We start from the raw sequence: 26098 nt of genomic DNA, 5'->3' as shown, positions 1-26098 counted from the left end.
AAAGTGGGGAGGGGCAGAGAAAAAGAATTAAATAATGGCCATTTTCTCAAATTTGATGAAAACAGTAAAATCATAGATCTAAGAGGCATAATAAACCTCAAGCAGAATAAATAAAAAGAAAGTCACACCAGTATACCTCATACTCAAAATACATGCTGAAAATCTTAAAAGCAGCCAGAGAAGAAAATAATTATTTACAGTAGAGCTCAGTTTTTTTACCACTTGAGGAAATAAGGGGTTTTTTTGTTTGTTTGTTTTTGGCCAGGGCTGGGTTTGAACCTGCTACCTCCAGCATATGAGGCCGGCTCCCTACGCCTTTGAGCCACAGGTGCCACCCAGGAAATACGTTTTTATAGAATTTCAGGAGTACATGTTTCATTCTACCTAGGACGCTTCTTCAGTTTCTTTATTTCATGACTTGGTCAATTCCATTCCTAAGTCATTCATCCTTACCTGTACACACTGTGGTATAGTGTCATGGTTAAAAGCTCATGTCCAGTGCCACGCTTCCTGGGCTGCTCTCAGCTCAGCAACTTTTTAGGACAGTTACTTATCCTCTGTATCTCTGTTTTTCCAACTTGAAAATGGGGGATATAGGAGTCCTTACACCAAGGAATGGGATGAAGATTAGATGGGTAAGTCGCTTAAAACAGTATCTGATACACCTTAAGCTCGCTGTAAGAATTTCCTATTAATGAAGTGATTAATGAAGTGAAGACAACAATGAATTCAAAGGGTCAAGAAAATGCAGAAACAATAAGTTTGGGCAACTGACAATGTTTAGGACAAGAAGTAGTAAAAAAAAAAAAAAAATCACGTTAACATGTCATGCCTGCATGACAGAAGAAACTTAGCAGAGCTCTTAGAAGAGGCAAGCAATTGCAGGTGGAGGAACAAGCTTGTTCAGTTTTTGTTGTGTAAAGCTGGCAGATCTGGTGAGACTTCTCTTCCTTTCTGACATATGGCCCCTTATGTGAAGACTTGGTCATTTATTAGAGTTACAGTACCTTTTTGCAAATCCATCCTTAATCCTCCTTAAAAAAGGAGCAGGATGTCTCAAACTTCATTATGCTGTGAATCATTTGAGATCTTGTTAAGACTCAGATGCTGAATCAGTAGGTCTGGATGGGGTCCGAGACTCCACATTTCTAACAAGACCCAGGGAGATGCCAAAGCAGCAGTTCCAGGGACCATGTTTGGAGTAGCAAGGCCTGGGAGAATTGTAGAACCTCCAGTTTGAAATGAACTTTGATAGTTACCTTATTTTTGTCATTTGTGTTTTTACCTTTCCCCATAGACTAGGTACTATGTTCCTTAAGGGCAGAATTTGGTGTCCAGTGCTTTTCCAAACCTTTCACTGTGCCTAGCACAGTATCAGATATATAATAAATAAATAGAGACTTTAATGAGTCGATAATGGAAGTAGAATTTTCAGAAGCTGAGAAATTTGATTGGAGAGTTTTTCTGGTGTGGGAAGGGCTGCTCAAAAATGAATAGACTTAAAAATTCTAGGACTTCCTGTGAGAAGAGATCAGGGCCATCTGCAGCTGGCTCAGCTCCTTTCCCTTGTTTTATGTTCTGTTCCTCACAAGTCTAGTGTGCATAAGATTATTTAAGCATAAGCTGAATTTAATTGCAATGATAGTGAATTTGTCATTTGACAAATAGAGGTTAGAAGAGTTCTCTGGACTCTCTGTTTCTGTCATTAATCAGTCACAGAATGCTCTCAGGTCAGATAAAGAGATCCAAAAAAGCAAGTGTGACACCTTCCTTTCCTTTTCCTATGACTGGAAAGAAAGAGCCCAGAAGATACCTTGAATCTCCAAAGTATACAAAGTTTCTGGAAATTCTTCTTGGTGCAGGATGACAAAACTGATGATTAATGTGAGATGAGACAAGGCAGGTCACCCAGAGCCGGGGGAGCCATGTGATTTATTCAGAAATCATTCCCAATCCCACCAATCCCAAACCCATTGTTCTCGATGAGCCAGGCTTTTTCAATCAACTATTTAAGTTTTTGAGTAGTTTGTTCCCTTCGAAAATAACAGTAGGCTACAGAAGGTGACAAAGTGAGATTCTGTCTTATTTAAAAAAGGAATTTCATATAAGAGAGACTTTACCTAACAAATGCAATCAGTAAAACCTAACTCTTTGTACCCTCAATGAATCTCAATCAATAAAAAAAAAAAAAATTTTTTTTTCAGGAAGTGTTTTGAGCCATTAACAATAGAACCAAAATTGTAGAATTGCCCATGAAGGAATATAGAGAGCAGTTAACCCCCATTTGTGTTTTGGTCTAGCTGAGCTCAATCAGACTACAAGATGTACAAATAGAAAGATTCTACACATAGTTTTCTTTCCCTTTTCACAACCTTCTGGTCAGCTAAGGAATATTAGGTGGTCTTTCCAACATTAGTTATCCACCTCCTCATGTTGCTCTTGAATAAACTGCTTTTTCTTCCAAAAATAAATAAATAAAATAACAGTAGTCAAGCTTTCAGAAATAACCTTGAAAATAAGAGAAAGTCTAAGAGCTTATTTTTGGGAAACATTTAACATGCTTTCCTATAATGTTTTTCATGTTAAAATATTTGACATTCCTTAAATCCCAAGAATAAGTGAAAACCCATAAAGACACAACTGATGTCATTTTTTCTATTAAATGGTAGTCGTGAGGTAATTTTGTTCTTGAATTGTAATATGTAGAGAAGTACTTTTAATTAGACTCAAGCTATGAAAGTCATTTTCTATTCACCTACATTTTCTTCCTTACTTAGCCAGCTAACTTACAAATTAGAAGACAAGTGTTAGAGAGGGTGTGGAGAGAAAGGAACCCTTATACGCTATACATAGAAAGGTAAATTAGTGCAGCCATTATGGAAAACAGTATGCATGTTTCCTCAAAATACTGAAAATAGAACCACCATATAATCCAGCAATCCCACTTCTGGTATATAGCCAAAGGAAATGAAATCATTATGTCAAAGAGGTATCTGCACATTCATGTTTATTGCAGCACTGTTTACAATAGCCAAGATACGAAATCAATCTAAGTATCCAATAATGATGAATGAATAAAGAAAGTATGTTATGAATACAGAAAGGAATACTATTTAGCCATCAAAAGAATAAAATCTTGTCATTTGTGATAACATGGATGTCAATGTGTACAACATTATGATAAGAAGAGTTAAGTTTTGGTGCTTTATAGTGCAGTAGAGTGACTGAGGTTAACAATCTTGTATATGTCAAAATAGCTAGAAAGGAAGATTTTTAAAGTTGTTATCACAAAGAAATGATAAATGCATGATGTGATGGATACACTACCCTAATTTGATCATTATACATGTAGAACATACATGCATATCAAAATATCAAATTATATCCCATAAGTGTATACAATTACAACGTGTCAATTAAAAATTAAAATAATACAACTAAGAACATTCAAAGTGAAAACAGATATTGCCCAATTATTATTTTGTGATATTTTATCTTATTATCTTTCTGAGTTTATGAATAAATGTTAATCAGTTCATGACCTAACAAATAAATAAATTTGCCTTCCTATAAATAGAACTAAGGAAACTAAGTATGTAAATTAGAGAAAAAGAATGGGAAGGCAAAAATGTTTTTTTTTTAATTTTAAATACAGCATGGGGAGTTGAAAAATGGCATAAAATAAAAAACAAGAGGATGTAAAATGATCTTTGCAGTATAATCTGGTCAGGTAGACTATCTTTAGGCCCTTTATTTTATTTTTTAAAGAAAATATTTCATGTTTCCAAAATATTGTTCATATTCCTTTGTACACTTAAAAACATATTATTGGGGCTCAGCGCCTGTGGCTCAAGTGGCTAAGGCACCAGCCACATACACCTAAGGTGGTGGGTTCGAATCCAGCCCGGGCCCGCCAAACAATGATGGCTGCAACCAAAAAATAGCCAGGTGTTGTGGTGGGTGCCTGTGGTCCCAGCTACTTGGGAGGCTGAGGCAGGAGACTCGCTTGAGCCCAGGAGTTGGAGGTTGCTATGAGCTGTGATGCCACGGCACTCTACCTAGGGGGACAGCTTGAGGCTCTGTCTCAAAAAAAAAAAAAAATATTGTTGGATTGATTGTGTTTGTGATCAACATTTTTTTTTCTTTTTGCAGTTTTTGGCCGTGGCCAGGTTTGAACCCTCCACCCCCGGTATGTGGGGTCGGCACCCTAACTCCTTGAGCCACAAACACCACCAACATTTCTTATATGTTTTAATATAAAATTTATGTTGCTGGCTCGGCACCTGTGGTTCAAGTGGCTAAGTGCCACATACACCTAAGGTGGCAGGTTCAAATCCAGCCTGGGCCTGCCAAATAACAATGACAGCTGCAACCAAAAAATAGCCAGGCATTGTGGGGGATGCCTGTGGTCCCAGCTACTTGGGAGGCTGAGGCAGGAGACTCACTTGAGCTCAGGAGTTGGAGGTTGCTGTGAGCTGGGATGCCACGGTACTCTACCCAGGGGGACAGCTTGAGGCTCTGTATCAAAAAAAAAAAAATTATGTTGCTTCTATATAACCCCACAAAACTTTTATTGAAATGTAGAGTTTAGCAGAAATTAGCATCTGTCAGTCACTCTATAGTAATCACTTTTTTAAGTGAAGAAACTCTGAATAACAAATTTATATTGTATATGTAACTACCACAGTTTATATTTAAGTGAGTCTAATGAGAAAATTCAGATGTAGACAATGTAACATCTTATTCTTTAAAAATATGTACTTTTGGTTTTTTTTTCTTTAGGAATCAAACATGATATTCTATTATTAGGAGTGTTCTGTTATGTTCCAAAAGCTGTGAAGGATGACATATATAAATGATTTTTTAAATAGGAGAAGTATTAAAATTGTTAATAAAACAAAGGTTTAAGTATAATGAAAGTACATTAGGAAAGAGAGAAAAGCAAATCGACATTTTTAGTACTCAGAGAGGGCTCAGGGCTCAGGACCAGGTCTGGGACAGTGCTCCGTCAGGTTCTCTGTCTTCCTGGGCTCCTCTGCTCTTGAGTTGTTGCCTCTATCTCTCAGCTGATCCTCATGGCAGAAGGCATCCTTGACTGCATTTCTGGGGACACACTCAGAGAGGACAGAGTCTCTGAGAGCAATCCTCATAGAAAACCCTGAGGAAAGACCATGACTGGCCCTACGAGGGTCCTGTGATCATCTCTAAGTCACTAAAACCAAGGTGCAGCTAGATTCTAGGTCTTCAGCCTGTTGTCAAGGAGAGAACTTGGAGGTCGGGAGGAAGACTCACTAGAAATCTGTAGTTTTGTTTTATTTTTTTGTTTGTTTTAATTGAAAAGTAAATTTATTTGAGGTTAATGTGAGGGTACAAACAACCAGGTCAAAATATTTGATTTTGTTGGGTCCCTCTTGTGGTTATGTCCCACACACAAAAGGTGTGCTAAATACCCTCAACCTATTCCCATTCAGGGTGAGCACCCAACTCCTACCCCTCTCTCATTACCCCTTCCCCCAACTGGAATTGAAATGGGTTTTTCAACTATGTGGGCATGCATTAGATCATATACTGTCTTCATATTAGTATTGAGTACACTAGATAATTGCTTTTTCATTCTTGTGTCACTTTACTAAGAAGAATGTGTTTCAACTCCATCTAGGATGTTACAAAAGTTGTGAAGTCATCATCTTTTTATGGCTAAATAGTATTCCATGGTATGCATATACCAAAATTTGTTAATCCATTCCTGAGTTGATAGACATTTAGGTTATTTCCACATCTTGATGATTATAAATTGAGCTACAGTAAACAATCGAGTGCAAATGTCCTTGTGATAAAATGATTTTGTTTTCTGATTTTTTTTTCTGGCCTAGTAGTGGGATTGCAAGGTCAAATGGGAGATCTAATTTGAGTTCTTTGAGGATTCTCCATACTTCTTTCCAAAGAGGCTATATTAGTTGGCAGTCTCATCAACATTATAAAGTGTTCCTCACTCTCCATGTCCACACCAGCATTTGCAGCTTTGGGACTTTGTGATGTGGGCTAATCTTAGTGGGGTTAGGTGGTATCTTAAAGTGGTTTTGATTTGCATTTCTCTGATAATTAGGGACAATGAGCATTTTTTGATAAGTTTGTTAGCAGTTTTTCTATCTCCTTTAGAGAAGGTTCTATTCGTGTCTCTTACCCAGATAGATGGGATGGTTAGCTCTTTTTTTTTGTTGATTAATTTGAGTTCTCTATAGATCCTAGTTAGCAAGCCTTTGTCCAATTCGTAATAGGCAAATATCTTTTCCCATTCTGAAGGTTGTCTGTTTACTTTGGTTGTTGTCTCCTTAGCTGTTCAGAGCTTTTTGGTTTAATTAAGTCCCATTTATTTGTTTTTGTTGTTGCAGTTCGCATTGAAGTCTTCTTCATAAAGTCTTTCCCCTGACCGATATCTCCAAGATTTCTTCTCACACTTTCTTCTAGGATTTTTATTGTTTCATGCCTTTGATTTAAATCTTTTATCCTTCTTGAATCAATTATTGTAAGTTGTAAAAGGTGTGGATCCATTTTAGTCTTTTACATGTGATTATCCAGTTCTCCCAGGACCATTTATTGAATAGGGATTCTTTTCCCCACTGTGTACTCTTAATTGGTTTGTCAAGGATCAGGTGACTATAAAATGTTAATTTCATCTCATGGTTTTCTATTTGGTTCCAAATGTCTATGTGTCTATTTTTGTGCCAATATAATGCTGTTTTGATCACTGTGGACTTGTAATATAGCCTAAAGTCTGGTAGGGTGATGCCCTCTGCTTTGTTTGTATTACTAAGGGTTGCCTTGACTATACAGGGTTTTTTCTGGTTCCATATGAAACAAAGAGTTATTTTTTCCAAACCTTCAAGGTATGATGTTGGTATTTTAAAGGGGATTGCGTTGAATCTATAGATTGCTTTGGAAAGTATAGACATTTTAACAATGTTGATTCTTCCGAGCCGTGAACATGGTATGTTCTTCCATTTGTTAATGTCTTCTGCTATGTCTTTTCATAGGGTTTCATAATTCCCTTTGTAGAGATCCTTCACCTCTTTTGTTAGGTATATTCCTATGTATTTCATTTTCTTTGAAGCTACTGTGAAGGGAAATGTGTCCTTGATTTAGCTTCTCAACTTGGCTGTTGTGGCATATATAAAGGGTACTGATTTGTGGACATTGATTTTATATCCTGAGCCATTGATGTATTTTTTGATCATGTCTAAGAATCTTGTGGTTGAGTCTTTGGGATTATCTAAGTATAAGATCATATCATTGGAAAGAGTGAGAGTTTGGCCTCTTCCACCATTTGGATGCCCTTTATTTCCTTCTCTTGCCTGATTATATTGGCTAGAACTTGCAGCACTGTGTTAAATAGTATTGGCAATAGAGGATATCCTTGTCTAGTTCCAGTTCTAAGTGGAAAATCTTTCATGGCGTTTTACTCCATTCGGTATGATATTAGCTGTTGATTTGTTGTAGATGGCATCAATCAGTTTAAGAAATGTAAAAAAAAAAAAAGAATTGTGCCACCTATGCCTGTATTCTTAAATGTTCTTGTTAGAAAAAGATACTAGGGTGGCACCTGTGGCTCAATGAGTATGGCGCTAGCCCATATACCAAGGGTGGCAGGTTCAAACCCGGCCCTGGCCAAACTGCAACAAAAAAATAGCCAGGTGTTGTGGCAAGCGCCTGTAGTCCCAGCTATTTGGAAAGCTGAGGCTAGAGAATCACCTAAGCCCAGGAGTTGGAGGTTGCTGTGAGCTGTGTGACGCCACAGCACTCTACTGAGGGCAATAAAATGAGACTCTGTCTCGAAAAAAAAAAGAAAAAGATACTAAATTTTATCATATGCTTTTTCTGCATGTATTGAGAGGATCATATGATCTTTATTTTTGCTTCTGTTGATATGATGAATTACATTTGTGGATTTGCATATGTAAATCAGCCTTGCATCTTTGGGATGAAGCCTACTTGATAGTGATGTATAATTTTTTTAATGTATACTGTAATCTATTGGCTAAGATTGATTGAGAATTTCTCTATCTATGTGCATTAGTGAAACTGGTCTGAAGTTCTCTTTTTTTGTTGGGTCTTTTCCTGGTTTTGGTATCTGGGTGGTTTGTTTCATAGAACAGGTTGGAGAAGATTCCTTCCTTCTCAATTTTTTGGAATTATTTCTGCAGTATGGGTATAAGCTCTTCTTTGAAGGTTTGATAGAATTCTGGTGTGAAGCCTACTAGACCAGGGCATTTTTTTGTTGTTGTAAGATTTTTTACTGTTTCTTCAATCTCAGGGCTTGATTTCAGTCTGTTCAATAGATCCACTTCTTCGTGGTTAAGTCTAGGGAGAGGGTAGGATTCCAGGTATTGATCTCTTTCCTCCACATTGTCAAATTTCTGGACATATAATTTCTTATAGTATTCAGAGATAATCTCTTGTATCTCTATGGTATCTGCTGTTACTTCTGCTTTATCATTTCCAGTTGAGGTTATTAGAGATTTTACTTTCCTATTTCAGTTAAGGCCAAAGGTTTATCAATTTTATTTATTTAGTCAAACAATCAACATTTTCTTTCATTAATTTTCTGATTTAACCTTTTGTTTACAATTTCATTGATCTCTGATTTAATTTTCTGCTGCTAAGTTTGTGATTAGATTGTTCTTCTTTTTCCATTTCCTTAAGATAAATTGTTTGTTTGTTGATGTGCTCTCTTTCTGTTTTTCAAAGATGTAGGCATCTAATGCAATAAATTTCCCTCTTAAGGCTTCTTTTGCAGTATCCCACAGGTTTTGGTAACTTTTGTCTTCATTGTTGTTATGTTTGAGGAATTTAACAATTTCCTTCATTATCTCTTCTTTGACCCACCTGTCATTCAGCATAAGGTTGTTTAATTTCCATGCCTCTGTGGAGCAATTTGCAGTTTTGTTGGAGTTGAGTTCTACCCTTATTGCTTTGTGGTCTGAGAATATACAAGGTATAATTTCTATTCTTTTAATTTTGTTGAGGTTTGATTTGTATCCTAGGATATGATCTGTTTTGGAGAATGTTCCATGGGCTGACAAAAAGAATGTATATTCCTTAGTTTTGGGATGGTGTGTTGTGTATATGTCTATTAAACCCATTTGTTCTAGGGTTACATTTAAGTCCTTTGTATCTTTGTTTAGTTTCTGTTTAGAGTATCTGTCCAGTTCTGTCAGAGAGGTATTAAATTTTCTGGCTGTTACATTATGGGATATCATATTGCTCAGACCAATCAAGGTCTATTTCATAAATCTGGGAGCATTTAAGTAATATTTAGAATTGAAGTGTCGTCTTGTATTTTGTTCACTTGACCAGTATGATGTAACCATCTTTATCTTTCTGAACTTTAGTTGCTTTAAATCCACTTGTAGCTGAAAATAAGATTGTAACCCCTTGTTTCTTCTGATATCCATTTGCATGATACTGTTTTCCATCCCTTAACCTTAAGTTTTGATTTGTCTTTCCATGTCAGGTGCATTTCCTGGAGACAGCATATGGCTGGCTTAAACTTTTTTTATCCAATCTGCCAGCCTTTACCTCTTCACTGGGGAATTCAAGCAATTAACATTTATTGAAAGAATTAATGAGTATGGTAGAGTTATAGTCATCTTATTTTTTGAAAGTCTGTTGCATAGTTTTATCCTTTGAGCCACTGTGGTAGCTAAATTTGACCTTTCATTTGTGGGGTTTTACTTTGCTGGTGGTCCATGTTGAGAATAGTTTTCAGTTTTTCCTATAGATCTGGTCTTATTATAGTGAATTTCCTCAGTGTGTGCATATCAGCAAAAGATTTGACTTCTCCATCAACTTTGAAACTTAGTTTAGCAGAATACAGAATCTGGGGGCTGAAAATTATTTTGTTTAAGAAGGTTAAAGATCAATGACTGTTCTCTTCTGGCTTGGAAAGTTTCAGCTGAAAAGCCTGCTGTCACCTTAATGGATCTGCCCCTGTAGGCCAATTGGTGCTTACTCCTAGCTGCTTGCAGAATTTTCTCTTTTGTCATGACTTTGGACAGGTTCAGGGCATCCATTCCTTTGGGATAATCTTCCCCTTCAGGGCTTCCTATAATTTGTATGTTTGAATGCTTCATGAAGTCCTGTAATTCTCTGAGCAATTGTTCTGCTTTCTCTCTCTTCTTTTCTGTCTCTTTAACTACCTGGGTTAGCTTATGAACTTTACCCTCTAGTTCTGAGATTCTTTCTTCCCCTGGTCTTATCTGTTCGTGATAATTTTTACTGCATCTTTACATTCTCTGATTAATTCCTTCATTTCTTTAAGCTCTGCCATATCCTTTCTATGTTTTTTCATGTCTTTCATTCATTTTTTGGTTCTGTTTTTCCACTTTCTAGTTCTGTGGTTTGAATGGGGGGGGGGGAGAACAGAGTCCTCCCCAACCCAGGATGCTATTCCAAAAGAAGGGCAGAATGGGACATGGGGTGGATAGACAGCACATGCACACCATGACATGCACTGAGTGTTTGGTGTCATCCTGGAAATGTGCTAGGAGCTGTGCACCTACTCAGTTTAATCCCAGGCCAGGTGCACTATTGCACTGAGAAGGAAACTGAGGCACAGTGCAGTTAAGTGTTCTTCTCTAGGTCACTAAGCTAGAGGGTAGTAGATCCAGGATCTGAGATAAGTATTTTCTGACCCAAGAGGCCCTCTTTCCTTTAATGTAACACTTTTTATCCTTCTCATTCATATTCTTTCAAAAACCTTTGTGATGTGATATGTGCAGTAAAAACAGACCAAGGCATGTATGCCAGGGAAAGGGAAGCCTCAACTAAATGCCAAGAGAACAAAAGCAGCTATATCTTGGCTTTTAAACTTTCAAGAACCCATGTTCTGATGAGGAAAGCAAGATTTGAAAGATTTTTCCAATAGTAATTTTCACTTAAGCTCTATCACTAGAAACAAATTCCCCCTTAAATCACAGCACCTCTCCAGCTCCAGGGTGTCCTCAGTGTTCTCAAAGTTGTCCATAGTGGGCATTCCTTAAGTACTTAACTGAGCACAAGTGGATATTCCCAAAGCCACCTTGTTCAGAAAGTCCTTCTAGGAATGCCTGATGCCGCTGTCACCCTGATTTCTCTGGGTTTTGTGGTTAGCATGTTGGTAATAGCTAGAGAGAAGCCACTATGCTGTCATCCCTGCCCTACTAGGAAGGAATGATGAGGACCTGAATTCAGCAAAGAGCATGGAGAAAGGAGGGATTGATTCAAGGGAGACTTAGGATCAGCAGAATTTGGTAAACAAATGGACAGAGAAGGTAAAGGAGAACCAAGGTTTCTAGCTTCATTGGTGGTGCTGTTAATTAAGGTAGGAAGCCTTCTGTCTTCTTGTGGTTTTTACCTCCTTTATCAGACACATCAGTCAATATCTGAAACGTTCTAACTTTTGCTGTCTTAAGATCTGTTGTCTCTTCCCATTTCTGTACTGTTTTTCAAAATATCTTTTGTAATGTGCACCATAAAGGCTTGATAAATGTGTTGCCATCTATATATTTAGAATCAACACAAATATTCTCTCTTTAAGTCTGTGATATAATTTGAGTATTTTTTGCTTTGAATTTATTAGAAACTAGCACATTAATCAATTTGAGTTTGGGTTAGTAGAAGATATTCAAGGGAGCAAGTCAGTGCCCCATACAAATCCTGATAACATTTAAGATAATGTCTGTTAATTAAATTCTCATGCAGTCATATGTAATGAGAAGGCAGCCTTATGACAACTGTTTTATTCTAAGAGCATTATCAGGTGATTGTTTAAAGGTGGTTGCATTGTTGAGGCACTGTTTTGTTTTTCACTTTCCCATCAACTCATGGCTAAGTTCAGAATGTGCAAAGGAAACACTTTTCCTACCATTAGAAGGATAGCAGGATAAGCCAAACAGGCAAATACTTGTCTTGACTAATTTTCTGTCATTAATCTTGTTAAATTTTAAGAAGAAAGTTGTGAGAATAGCCTGCAACCATGTGAGAACCCACATCTGCTGCTTGGAGGTAGGGGGGCATGTTTCAGAGGATGGAAATATTTGTCATAGTTTGTGGTATTGTATTTACATTTTCAATAAAGACAACAAGGGTAAACTTATTATACATTATAAAAGAAACTCATTTCTAAAATCCTTCTGGCTGGGATAAGAAACCATTTCATGTTCATCACAATTCTTCTGTAATTTGATTTTGTTTCCAGGTGGGTGGGATGCTGGACCCCAGGCCCTGAGCCTGAGCCTTTGATGACTGATTCTGAAGAAAATGATGCCACTAAAGAAGGATGGCCACTGGTTCTAGGATAGGAATCAAGCATCTCCTGTAGGCCAGCACAGCTGTGGGAAGACATTCCCTGAGCCTCTGTGCAGTCTACACTGATAGTGTGCTCTATGTGTAAACAGGTCGTTCCAGTCAACTGCTGTGGATACACAGAATTCTCCGATGGCACACAGTAGTCCCAAGGGGTCTGTGCAGGGGTAAAATCACTGTGGCTCTGCATGTTCCCTGTAGGACATTTTAAACCTCTAGATGTGCTCCTTTTAGATCAGCCACCTCTGAGCCCTCTGCTAGCTTAACTCCCACCTCAACCACTTGCTGAATCCTCCTTTGATGCTGTGTAACTAGGTTGAGTGAAATCTCCGAGCCTGCACGATGGAAATATAACTCATATTCATTCCTCATCACTTAGAGTTTGCCTTTAGAGTTAGAAAAATCAATCGTGGTGAGAAAACCTGCACAGAAACGCCTATTTCCGAGTGTATGTACTATGAGAACTTTCTGGAGAGGCCCTAAATAGACTTGCACTTTCAAGAGCATTCACATTCTATTTAGTCATAATAAAGGTGTTAGAATTTCTTTCTGTTGTTGTTGTTTGAGACAAAGTTTCACTATGGCACCCTTGGTAGGGTGCTATGGTATCACAGCTCACAACAACCTCAAATTCTTGGGCTGAAGCGATTCTCTTACTTCAGTCTTCCAAGTAGCTGGGACTATAGGCACCTGCCACAACGCCCAGCTATTTTTTTGTTGTTGCAGTTGTCATCATTGTTTAGCAGGCCCTGGCCAGGTTCTAACCCACCTGCCTCAGTGTATGTGGCCGGCACCCTAACCACTGTGCTATGGGCGCTGAGCCAAGATGTTAGATTTATATACAAGCTTCACGTTACCATTTAAAGGGTGTCTCTTTCTCCCCCTTTTCTCTCACTTCTCTCTCTTCCTCCCTTCTACTCTCTCTCTCTCTCTCTCCTCTCCTCCTGGAAATCTAAGCCCGACTTTTATTTATAGTCATGAAATTCTAAGATACTTGGATTTTCAACTCTTAAAAATGAAACTACTGCAGTGCAAGATGGATAATATGTACCTCCATTGAAGTGGAGGCTTTTGAATTATTAGCATGTATAGGATCTAATTCCAGTCCTGATCTCATGCTGGACTGTGGCGTCTGAGGCAACCCTCATTCCATTTCATGAGTGGCTGATGTAACTCGCTTAGGTTTTTAGTTCTTAACTAAGGATCTATTAGAGCCTCAAAATAACTGCTGCTTTCATAATTACATAATTAAACATCCAGTACAGTGCCTGACAACTAATAGATGCTCAATAATTGTGCTCTCTGCCCACTTCATTTATCTCAAAGCTAAACCCATTGAAGGGAATCAAAAGATACTTCCCTGCTCTAGAGAAGTGCAGAGTCTAATTGGGTGACAGTAAGAACACATCATTTACAAACATCGGTGCACAGATTTATTACATCAGTACTGAAGCAGAAGTGCCACAATCAAGACTGGAGTGGTGTCTGCAGAAAGGTAGATATAAGCTGGCCCTAGCTGGGCGTGGGAGATATGATGATAGGTAGGAAGAAGGAAAGAGTTCCAGGTGGGAGGGATGGCATGAGAAAAGGCATGGAGGCAGGAGTTAGGGAATTGTGTGTGGGTGCTGGGCAAACTGACAAGCTGGGGTGGACCAGCCTGACCACATTAGGCTCATCCAGAGATGCCTGCAGGTCCCTCCACTTCCCCTACCACTTCCTACTTCCTTCAGGTCTTAGCTCAGGCGTCCTCCCTCACGCCAGCAGTGAGTCTGTGCTAGGTGGCCTCCAGGCTCTGACAGCACCCTGGCTCTTGGCATCATCCCCCACAATAGACTTTAAGTTACTTAGGGACAGAGACCATGTCTAGCTTACTCATGCCTGCATCCTTAACACCTGGCTTGGCTTACTGGCTGGCAAGTGGGTGCCCTGTGACAATTTGTGTGAGTAGATGGAAGGGAGATGAGTGGACACATTGTGCAGGTAGAGGAGGTACAGATGCAGAAGGCCCAAAGCTGTGGCCCCCTTAACCACAGCCTTGTGGGGAGGCCTCCTGCATTCTGCTGTCTCCAGTAAAGCAGGAAAAGCTCTGCCCGTGTCCTTTGCGGGTGGATGGTATGTTCCAGCTGAGATGAAATGAAGAAAAACAAAGGAGGCAGCTATAGCACGTTTAGCAATCCATGTAAAGAGCATAGGAAGATGGAGGCTTGTCTAAATGCCGGCTGGGCGTTTGAAAAGTCTTTCATTGCCATTTCCACAAGCTGAGGAGAAGCACTTCTAGTCTTTTTCTTTTAATTATTTGATCCTTTGATCCCCCTCAGTAGGCACCACCACACAAGGCTTTTTCCATTGAATTCATCTTGCCAGTCTGATTTCCTAGAGATGAAGCATAAGAAAAGACCATTTGAAAGCAGATCCTCTGTATTAAAGTTTCTCAATGATACTAATACAAAGAAGAAAGCAAGGGAAATATTGACCAGGTGACAGCTCTTACTGAAAATGATGTTGGGAGGGGCCTCTCCATAAAAATGGCGGTGTCCTTTGAGAGGGTTCCACACCCTCTGGTTCATGCTGACTATGAAGGTGGGGTGCATCTGGGCATAGGCGGTCAGTCTAGCCAGGGGGCCTCAGCTAGCAGTCTTGGCCCCAGCACCCCTCCCAGGGGCTTTGTGAATTGTTTAGCCTTTTACACTAGCAGGACTGATGCCTGCTTGACTCTTGGTGTACACATTCAGCAGTTAACATTCATAAGGGCCCCATGATATAGAAATCACACAATTAATGTTCAGCCTTAAGAAGTGACTTCTATATGAACAGCTGAATAATAGGCTTAAATTTTTCTTTTGTTGTAGTTGATTATTCACTAACCACAACATAACTGCTGTGTTTGTTGCTGCCAGAACTGCCTTATATAAGAACAGTTATCATCACTAATATTAATAAAATGGCAGAATTCTGAGCCTGAGTAGGGTCAAACCAGTCCCTTTCCCAAGAGCAATACAAGGGGACCGTACACCTCTGAGATGCTCATAGACCCAGGGTATACCCTTTAGACCATTGTTGTCCTTGAAACAGTAGAATTTATGATTAAAATAGTGGTCCCAGGCATAAAAATTATACCCATCCTCATCTCTCCTAACACCTCTTAGATCAGAGGCTCCTCGTAGGCCTGTGGCTCCAGCTCTCTTGCCTCTCAAGCTTCCCTCCTTGGCCCTCCAACATCCTCTACAGCTTCCTCCATTCTTTATAGCTGCCCCCTGGGCATGTTCCTTCCAGGCACTGCACAGCCTGTCTCTTCCTCTGCTATGCTAAAAATCATCCAGGAGCCTCCCCACATGCTGCCTACCTTCCCTGGTCAACTCTAGACACACCATCTAAGCAGCTTTCTCTGTTTTGTCTTGTTTTATTTTTTAATTTCTAGAATATCTTGTTTCACATTGTCTTTTATATATATATCTATATCTATATCTATCTCATCCTGTTCTTGTTTCTTTGGTATCTTTCTTAATAGTTCCAAGGATATTAAAGGTGGTATCTGTGGTGGCTTTTTTGTTTGTTTTTGTTTGGTTTTTGTTTGTTTGTTTGTTTGTTTTTGAGACAGATTCTTACTTTGTTGCCCTCCGTAGAGTGCTGTGGCATCACAGCTCACAGCAACGTCCAGCTCTTGGGCTTAGATGATTCTCTTGCCTCAGCCTCCTGAGTTACTGGGACTACAGGCGCCTCCCACAACACCCAGCTATTTTTCTGTTGCAGTTTGGCTGGGGCCAAGTTTGAACCCGCCACCCTCAGTATATGGGGCCAGTGCCCTGCTCATTGAGCCTCAGGCACTGCTCTTCGCTTTGGTTTTTTATTTTCTTCCCTTTGCTTATTCTATATCCTGCAAGTTGCCTTTTTCTGATTTGTTTTGATTTTGCTTTCATATATGCAGTTTTTCTCATATATCTGATAATACTTGGTTATCTGCTTATGTTTAAAGTTGGAAGCCTAAAAAGATTTTGAGAACCTAGTTAGAGCTTGTGACAGTGTCACTATATGATGACCTGACAGGGCCATTGGGTTAGAGAATCTCTGAAGCCCGGAAGAGACTCCCCAGTGTCTTTGCTGGAAGGAAATAGACCTGGCAGCTTTCTGAGGCTGGGGAGGGGGTGGTTCTCAGTATTCAGCACGCATATATTCCCTTAATTCCCTCATCTCAACATGGTGACCCACCGTTCACTGGATCTGCAGCCTTTAGTCCAGCGACCTCCAATCCCAGGGAGAGTGAGACAGTTGCCAAGTGAGGAGCTGGGGAGGGGATTGGGCACCAAACTGCATCCCAGGGAGACTTGCAATCAGTCCTCACTTCCTGAACTTTTGGAGGCTTCTGCAAGTGTAAATTGGATCCTGTCTCACCTCTCCAACCGTTGGCTTAGGAGACTTTTCTAGGGCTTCTGCTAAGTCCTTCAACACTCATCCATCTGCTTTCCAGCTTCCAGAATTCAGTCTCTCTTATCTCCTTCCTGTTCTACATAATATTAGGCTGTGTGAGTTTGTTCCTTTTTTGAAACGCATCTGGGGAAGGAGCAAAATGATAGTACAAACCACTGTCTTTACCCAGAAGCCAGTGCTTCTCCCAGGATTGCTTTATGCCATTTATTAAATTTTACCTGATGCAGCCTCCTACTTTCACATTCATGCACTAATAAAATAGGCTTTCTTAAGAATAGTTCCTGAGAGGTTTTGTGATGTTTGGGTCACTACAAGGAGTACATTACCCTCCCCCTATTTAGGCCCACTGGTTCCCCAAACTTGATTTATGCAGTTGACTTTGCTTTTATTGTTCCTTTAAAGGGATTTCTAATGGAGAAGATTTTAATAGAACCTCGTCTCACCTTACTGTGCTTGATCCTGTTCTTCCCCAGTGCTTTCTATTGCTGTTTAATGCTTAAAAGGAACCAACAATTTATTTTAAAAATGGAATTATACAGGATCCATGTTCTGCAAGCTGTCGATCTAAATTAGTAGGTAGTAATTCTTTTAATTAGCTGAATCCTCTCCTCTCTGTCAAGCCACCATCATTTCATTAACATTGCAGCTCCACTTTGAGTCATAACATTACTTGTTAGGACAAGTTAGCTGTTACCTTTTATTTGTTAATACAAGTGTTTCATGTATTGTTGTAAGTGAATGGTTTTTGGCGCTTGGCCAAAACTTTTGCTTACTGCCCTCATGCAGACCTGGTATAAATTAGAAAGTGTTTTTTGCCAACTCAATTCTGCTTTGAGCCATTTCCTGGTTACATTTGATTATTTAGTGTAGCTATACTAATTGTAGAGGGCAATGCCCTGCCCTCAGTGACTGATTTGACTGTGAACAAGCATTTCCAAGATTGAGGTCCAGCAGACCACATTCAGACAGCGGCAAGAAGAGATTTGGTGGAAGCTCATTGCCTAAGTGGCATTAAACCCAAGTCTGACTTCAGGTTGTACTTAATAAGCACTTTAGAGGGGAAATAGCCTTCGTTCAGCCTTTTCTCATTTCAACTAGTGTTATAAATCCCAGTGTTAGCTTATGACTAGCAAAGCAATCAAAGAGAACCAATAGTAAACACTAACAGTCAAGTGGTTCCATCTTACAACCTGTTGGGTATAAATAGGAATTAAATGCTTTCCTTCAGTTTGGCATGATGTGATACCATTAAGGGGGGCAACCGTGGCCTGCAGGCCAAATCCCAGCTGTGACCTGTTATTTTACGGTCCTAGAGATAAAGATGAGTATTACAGTAAAAAAAAATAATTGGAAGATGACCATGACAATGATGAAAAGAGAGGAGGATGAATGAAAAAGGAAGGATGTGTAACAGAGACTACATGTTATATGTGACCAGTAAAGCTTAAAGCACTTACTGTCTGGTTCTTCACAAGAAGTGTGCAGACCCCAGTAAAGTTCAAAGACCCTCCTAGCACCACCTCATTCCTTTCTTGACCCACAAGCTCCCTCCACATCAGAGAAAGCTCTCTGAGTCTTTACCAAGGCTTTATCAATTTAAATCTGTGTGTTTGTGTGTGATTTTTTAAAAACTGAATTATAAATAGATTTAAATCACCAGTTCTCCAGTCTGTGACATCTGAGATTTACCAATATAAAGACAGTGAAATTATATGTGCACATAAGTCAGCATGACCTGTCATAGACTAAATACCTACCTACAGATGGAAAAACCAGTCAGCCAAATTCTAAAGTGTTTCTGTTAACCCTTTTGCTTAGGTGGAGGTACTGTAATGAACGTATCTGCTGGGTATCTGCTGAGCTTGTTTCTCTTTGTGAAATGTGAAATGTTAACAAAAATAAAGTGAAAATATGCTGATGAAATACAGATATCCTTTCATTTACTGAAAGCTTAACCAGAGAAAAGTTCTACTTAAGCAATTAATGAATTAGATATGTAATTTTTTTTAAATCATGACTTAACCAATTATCTTCCTTTGCCAATATTAGCCAAGATTTGGTCCTTGTCCCTTGTGGTCTTTGTCCAGAATGATGCACAGGGGTCCTCATTCTGTTATCTCATTTTAAAACATTTTCAATCTCTGTGCTCCAAAATATTCATTTCAGGTGGATTTTCCAAAAATTTAGCTTGGATTCTATAAGTCCCCTGTTTTGAAATTCCCAGACCTACATGACCTGTCAAATTGAACTCATCAGCATTAAGAAAGAAGGTGAACCAAATAAATAAGTTAATAGACACCCCTTTCAAGTTAATGAATTAATACTATAACAGCCATGGAAAAAGAATCAGTAGTACAGTTTTCTGTTGTTCAGCATACTATGCTGATTCTCTCCATGTCAAGGGACATTTTTCATATTTGCCTTGAGCCCATCAGCAAATTCAGCACATTAATAAACTGATCATTCCTCCAACAGTGAAATAGTTGCACTTGCTATCAAGAAGTGATATGCCAGAACATTCCTTTTCCAAAATATAACCATAATAACTTAGTGATGGTCATTCAGTGTTCATTTTCAGCGACACCCATGACTGACACAGTCAAGTAACTTGTGTTCTGTTGTTCCTTTCTGTCTCCCATGGTGACTCTGCTCCAGGGAACCCAGAGAATTGTCCTGTGTTCATAGGATTTGTCTGCAGCTGATAAAGCAAACTAGTCCTAAGGATAAACATTGGTTTCAAACATAAGTCATACTTTTTAACTTCTTTTTCTTCTTTGCCAAAAAAATTCATTTATAAAAATAAATGCTTTAAATTATATAGTTTAGTCTATTGTTTGGATATTAGATTATAAAAATCCAGAGGTCAACATTAAACCAGTGGCTTGATTTATAAAAATTGAGAAGATAAAATGGATAATTAGAATTTTAGTGAGAGAAGCTGGTCTTAAGGCATATGGTTGTATCCTGCACCGTGTAAACTGGAGGGCCATTACTGATGTCACCTGTGGATGAAACTTGAGTCCAAGTAACATCCTAGCTAAGTCACAGGAGGTTATGGTAGAGAGACGCTGATATGAGCAATTAGTTATGCACTTTTTTTATCATCTGAAATTTATTAATGAGGCCCCATCACTGACTAGGGAGAACAGGGAGAACATGTATATAATCTAGGGATGAATTGAATGGTTAATTAGGATATGAAGCTTATTCCCAAATGGGATGTATTGACTTAACACTAACTATCTCTAAAACTACAAAGGGAAGAAAAAAATAAAGAAGGGGAAAAACAAAAGACATTTTGAAATAATTGACTTAGTCAAGAATAGTCTAAGGAAATGAAAAATCTTTGAAATTTCTGAAAATTGCCCAATTCCTTTTACTGGCTAATCTATTCATTTCTAATTTCTCACTTTTGAATTCATCATTATTTTTTAAAAGGATGAGGGCGGTGAGCCTTACCCTTTACCCTTTCAAACATATCTAGAAAGACTTTGCAAATCACTGCTGCAATAATAACAAAGTTAAGCATCACCCTGTGTTGCCAGAGTTAATGAGCTTATGGGCTCCTGCAGGGAGAAGGTGGAGCCATCCTGAGCTGCTACAGTGTGGCCAAATGCTCCCAAACAATTAGGAGCTGATTAGATGTTTATCTTCTTTATAGGTGGGAAGGAAAGAATGAAAATGAAGTGGGCAGATGTAAAGAGACCGGCAAAATTCACGTGACTGTGGATCTCAAATACTACCGACCAACTGAAGTGGTAAGGACTCCCTCACAGCCCAGTGTGTGGCCACCATCAGGCGGTGGCTGGGAAAATGCTATCACAGAAAGCCTGCTGCAACCTTCAAACTTCTCTGTTCAGCACTCTGGCATCCTTCAGCTGGCATTTCCTAAACCAGAACACAGTGAATTAGATTCGAGAGATTATTCTCACATTGAAATTCATTGCTTTATAAAGGAAAAGAATAGTAAAATGCACCCAAGGAAATAGGTGATTTCAGAAATGGGGACTCAGAGGCAGATCTGAGCTCTTGTTCTATTGCCTAGTCCCTTATACCTACAGGACGTCTGACTTAATACACCTTCCTAGGTGTTGGGAGGGTCTAGGGTCAAGATTTCTAGGATCTGGGAGGCCTGCCCACCTCTCCAGCTTTGCCTGTGCGTGCACATAGGTGCACACATGCACACCCCCATACATGAGTGCACACTCACACACACTGAAGCCATAAAGGCTCCCCTAGTTTTCAAGACTTAGCTCAGCAGCTACCTGGTCCATCAAGACTTCGTTGGCCAATGTGCCACTACCAATAAGATTTCTAGTCCTTCCTCATATCCGTATTGTAAGCTCTTCATGATTCTATTATAATACCCATACAATTTATTACAGTCAATCTGTGTCGTTCTCTCATTACCAAACTGAGAATAGGGACCTTTTAAATATCTTAGACTATAACAATGTAGAAATAAATACTGAATGATTAGTAGATAGGTGGATGAATTTCTAAATATAGAAGTTCCTGTTTTTAAAAATGACCTATAAGATTGTTAGAACATAGTCGCTTCCTTGGTGTTATTACTTTAATGTAGTCCACCCTCACCATGGTGACAAAACTCAACAGATTAAACATACCTAAAAATAATAGAAAGCATCATCTTTAAAGCGAAATATTTGAGCATGATTGTAACTGTGAAAACAGAATCTGTTTGAACCTGTTTTCCCTGTGTTCTGAACGAAATTCCTATCTCTTGTACCATCTCTCAGAAAGTAGGAAACCCCCAGTGGAGAGCGAATAGGTCATCATTAACCAAGCACCCTTTAAAATGTCTGGTTTCTAACAGAAGCGAAAACTGTATTTAGTGCACTCTGACAGGAGGAAATAAAAAAGGAAAGGAAGTAACTAGTGCTTGGGAGAGGTAGGGCTGTGGGGCTGTGTATTGTCCTGGCCCAGGGCGTGGCCGGGACTCTGACACAGCCAACAATTGTTCCAGGGCTAATGGGGAGTGGGTGTGCCCAGGAGAGGATGTGCACTGGCCCTGGGGGAGGAAGATGCCAGCCACTCTGCTGCTGACACAGCACAGGCCAAGCGGGAGCCCTGGGCCGTGCTGCCACTTGTTTCCGTGCCCTAATGAGGTGCCACAGGGGTTTCATTTTTCTGGAACATTGCACAAATCACGTATATGGGCAAATGCATTTCTGTGCTCCCAAGCAAAAGTGGTCATCTTGGAGTGGAAAATTTACTAAGCCAACAGAAACCACATTTCTTCCAACAACTTAAATGTGTCTCTTTCCCTCTCCAACTCCAAAATAGTTTCAAAAGCTAGGAAGTCATTAAGAATGGCTTGTCTGTCATTCTTTCTTAGGCAAGGTGTGGGATTGATAAGGACACAGGACAAAAGAATTCACTGAACAGGAAAAGGACCCCTCAGACTAACAAGACTGTTCTTGAATCCATATCAACCCCCTTTCCTACCGCAACCGATACTGCATCCCTCCCGTTTCTTTTGTTCATTCAAATGCTATCTTCATACCTGTCCTGCCACACTGTTGACACTACCATTGTTTGAATATAAGAGCGGTGTCTAATTTCATATGCTTGCTTTATTTTTCCACCAATCAGTCTCTCCCCTGAGATTCCCTTTACTGTCTGATTTTGGATCTTGAACTGTATTTCATCTTTCTAGGCCTCTAGTCTGCGTTAATTTTATTCACTCTACTTCAACTTAAATATTCCACTGGGCCAGATTTTCTTGTATAGTGAGACTAAACTTTTAACCTCAGTCCTCAGAACAAGACGTTTTCCTAAAACTTGGAGCAACTTGACAGTCCTATGTTGAGTTGCCTTAGGGGTAAGAATATTCCTCCAGTTGAAAGGTGACCAGAACTGGAGACTACATTATAAGTGAGCTTTTTACATTGGTGTGGGGTCCTACCAGCCAGCAGGACCTGAAGAGTTATTTTGCATGCATCCCGCAGGGCACGAGCTCCTCTAAGGTTTGTAAGCCTTCAGTGTAGGGTAGATGTGGACTCCTCCCACCTCTAACTGCGTCCTTCCCTTTTCTGCGTCAATCCGACCTGCCCGTGCCAGAGGCTTCTTCTCATTCTTCCTGGGATTCCATAGAAGTACGTTCCCTTGATCTGCTTTGTTTTTCTGGCCCAGAGAATCTACAGCACCTAGGAACACGTGAAGCCAAACACTAGATCTTTGAGAACAGGGACCTTTTAAAAAGACCTTGGACTCTAACAAGGTACATGCTCTGTCATATGGTTCCAGGATGACTGATTGGGGAAAAAAAATAACCAAAAAGAAACCTTGGGAAAATAAAAGTGATGAAGATACATCAGGTCTCAGAGTATCAGTATTTTAAAGCAAGACTAAAGGAAAATAGTACTTGAGCTGTGTGCCAGTGGAGACTCCTGCCTTGGGTGTAGTTTTCCGTACATACATATAGTGATGCACAGATTTATTGCATAGTACATTCATTCCTGGAGAGGAAGTAGAATTATGCTTTAATGTGGGGGCTTGGGCCAGACTGCCTGAGTTCTCAAGCTTTCTGTTACTAGCCGTGTGACCCTTGGCAAGTTACTTAACTTCTCAGTGCCTCTGTTTCCTCATTTAAAAAAAAAATGGGGTTGATAATTCACTAAATGTTTATCAAACACCGTGCTATACTCAGAGAATACAATGATGAACCAGAAAGACACAGTCTTCACCCTTGTAGAAATTGTAAATATAGAGGTGATACCAGTTGCAGGAATTTAGTACCTTTGGAGAAGTAGAATTGTGCAGAGTAACTGATCAAAAGGAGATAACAAGGGATAATTGGGGCCTCTAGTAAATGTTAATGTGTAATTTAATTTTTCATGTTTGTTTTATCTTGGTTTTCTTTTGGATCATCTTTCTGAAGGTTCAGTAACTATTCAGTGATATGGAAATAAGATGTAAATAGGAAAAAAATTGATATTGACCTTAATGTAAAATAACCACAGAGATGTCCTTTCACTTGAGGATTTTTAACTTGGAAAATTCATAAAGGAAGGATTAATGAAGTACTCATCATTATGTGTCAAATGTTTACATAAAATGGCCAAGCCACTTACAAAGAACAAACATAGCAACCTTTTTTTTAATGCAGAGTATTTTAGAAAATGGTATAGAGACACATTCACAGATCAAAATCAAGTATTTTTCATGAAAAATATTTTGGTTTAAACTCTACTAGCTGATACTAAGTTTTTTTTCTTTCTATACTATCAGTCTTTAACATTCATTTTTCTTCTCATTGTATTTCTAATAACCTTAGTTGTGATTAGTTTTTGTTTTATTTACTTAGATATATTTATTCCTAATCTTTATAGATATTAGAAGAAATCATGGGTTAAAAGCTTGAACAAGACAGCAATAACGTCTAAGAAGCCCAACAAGCTAGTTAAAACAACACCTTTTACTGTTTCCCTTCAGTAAAAACATGTGGCCTGTTTCTAATCAAATTACCATATGCTTGTTGAGTTGTCCTCTTCACCCCCCGCAAACTTTTCCTAATATTTTTCTGTAAATGATGTTAAGTTAAATGGCCTATAATTGCTTGCTCTATCGCACAGCCCTGTTTAGAATAATGATATGTAACACTTTCCAGACCTCAGGAATCTGATCTGTCATCAGAGGACTTGTATAAATACTAGTTAGAGCTTCCTTCAGCCCTGTCTCTGTATATTTGGGGGTGAAAAGCCCTCAATGTGTTCACCAGGCTGGCCTTTTGTCCTCAAACTGTCCCCTTTTCTCTCAGAGCTGTTCTCACCACCTTCTCATACTTCCCCTCCCAAAGCAGGAAATTAGATCCCCTGCTCGACCCTGCATCTGTGCTGTCTGCTATGTTAGAAGCCAGTCCATCCCTCCTGGTCTGATCCTTCTGACCTCCATGGCTCTAATCCTCCCTCCACTCCTGTTCTTCTTTGCTCCTTCCTCCAGCAGTGGGAGCTGAGACCAGAGCATACAGAGAGAGCAGACCGAGGGTGCCTTTCTTACTGTGCTCCTGGACCTGTAGAAAGAGGGACTACTTGTTCTGTAAGGTTCCTTGCGATGTTAATATCCTCGCATCCTCTGCTCTCACAGTGATCGGACCACAGTGGTGAGGAATGCTGTCACTAATGCCTGGTCATAATGCTTCCTCTTTTGTAATTATTCTCTGAACTTCTTACTACTTGTATTTTATAAATAGTTTATATCTCTGAATCACTGTTTATATAATTTTAAGCCTCCCTCTTAGTCTCCTCATACTAATCTTTATATCCTTCCTTAATCACATTGGCCTTTCCTGCCCTTTTCCTTCCTTGGACTTAACCAAGAGAGCTTTAAGTTTCAATCCCTCCAGTTGATTCTCAAATATTCCACTGTATGTTTTCCATACTTCATAAGATCCCATACAAAAACCCCAGGGGCATATAACATTCCTCCTGAAGCCTACAATCTTTCCTTGGTCGCTTTCCTCTCTGAAGAGCATTTCATATCTAATGAAATAGTAATTGTGTACTGATTATAATACCGCCAACCTCCTTCTGTTTTTCCTTGAAGGTTCTTTTCTTATAATCAGGTCTGGATTAGAATGATGTCATCAAAGACTCAAAAATCTTTATAAATATACATAGCTATATATCTTCCCTTATTTAAAAATATTTTTTATACTTGTCTTTAAGACTCTCTGGTATTCTTAATGTAGATGTTTTCATTTCTTGCACCAACAGGGAATTCCTATAAACTCTATACCTCTTTTTCAAAAAGCTATCCAAGTAATAACTGTCCTCTCTATAATCGTAGTGTTTATTTCCTGACATCTACAGAGTAAGTTCCAAAGTTTTTTTGTTATCTTAGGAATTTGTTTTCACATGGGCAGCTTGGAAGAACAATTAGTAGTTGAGCTTAGCTTGTACCTAAATTAGTGATAATATAGCTCATAATTCTATACCAAAAGTATGGAATTACTTATAAGAGATCCATCCAGCCCCAAGGTAGTTAGCTATTCCATCTTTTTTTATTATTATTATTAAATCATAGCTGTGTACATTAATGCAGTCATGGAGTAAAATGTGCTGGTTCTATATACAATCTGAAATATTTTCATCAAACTGGTTAACATAGCCTTCATGTCATTTTCTTTGTTATTATGTTAAGACATTTATATTCTACATTTAGAAAGATTCACATGTATCCTAGTAAGATGAACCATAGGCATGGTCCCACCAATCACCCTCCCTCCACCTATCTTCCTACCTCCCCTCCCCTTCCTCTCACTTTTCCCCATATTCTTGGGCTATAATTAGGTTATAGCTTTCCTATG

The 26098-nt window shown here is 39.1% G+C and overlaps 1 protein-coding gene across 1 annotated transcript in view; it reads left to right on the top strand.

The window, feature by feature from the left end:
• GMDS (GDP-mannose 4,6-dehydratase) overlaps positions 1–26098 on the top strand; it is a 587084-nt gene that overhangs the window by 466701 nt on the left and 94285 nt on the right. Inside the window, exon 9 of the mRNA XM_003799345.3 lies at positions 20429–20525. Coding sequence (XP_003799393.1) covers positions 20429–20525 — 97 coding nt within the window. The remainder of the gene's footprint in view (positions 1–20428; positions 20526–26098) is intronic.

The sequence above is a fragment of the Otolemur garnettii genome, unplaced genomic scaffold (assembly GCF_000181295.1).
Source record: "Otolemur garnettii isolate 467f Iridium unplaced genomic scaffold, OtoGar3 scaffold00149, whole genome shotgun sequence".
NCBI lineage: Eukaryota > Metazoa > Chordata > Mammalia > Primates > Galagidae > Otolemur > Otolemur garnettii.
The sequence above is the reverse complement of the archived record's forward strand: the minus strand, read 5'-3'. Positions and strand labels throughout refer to the sequence as shown.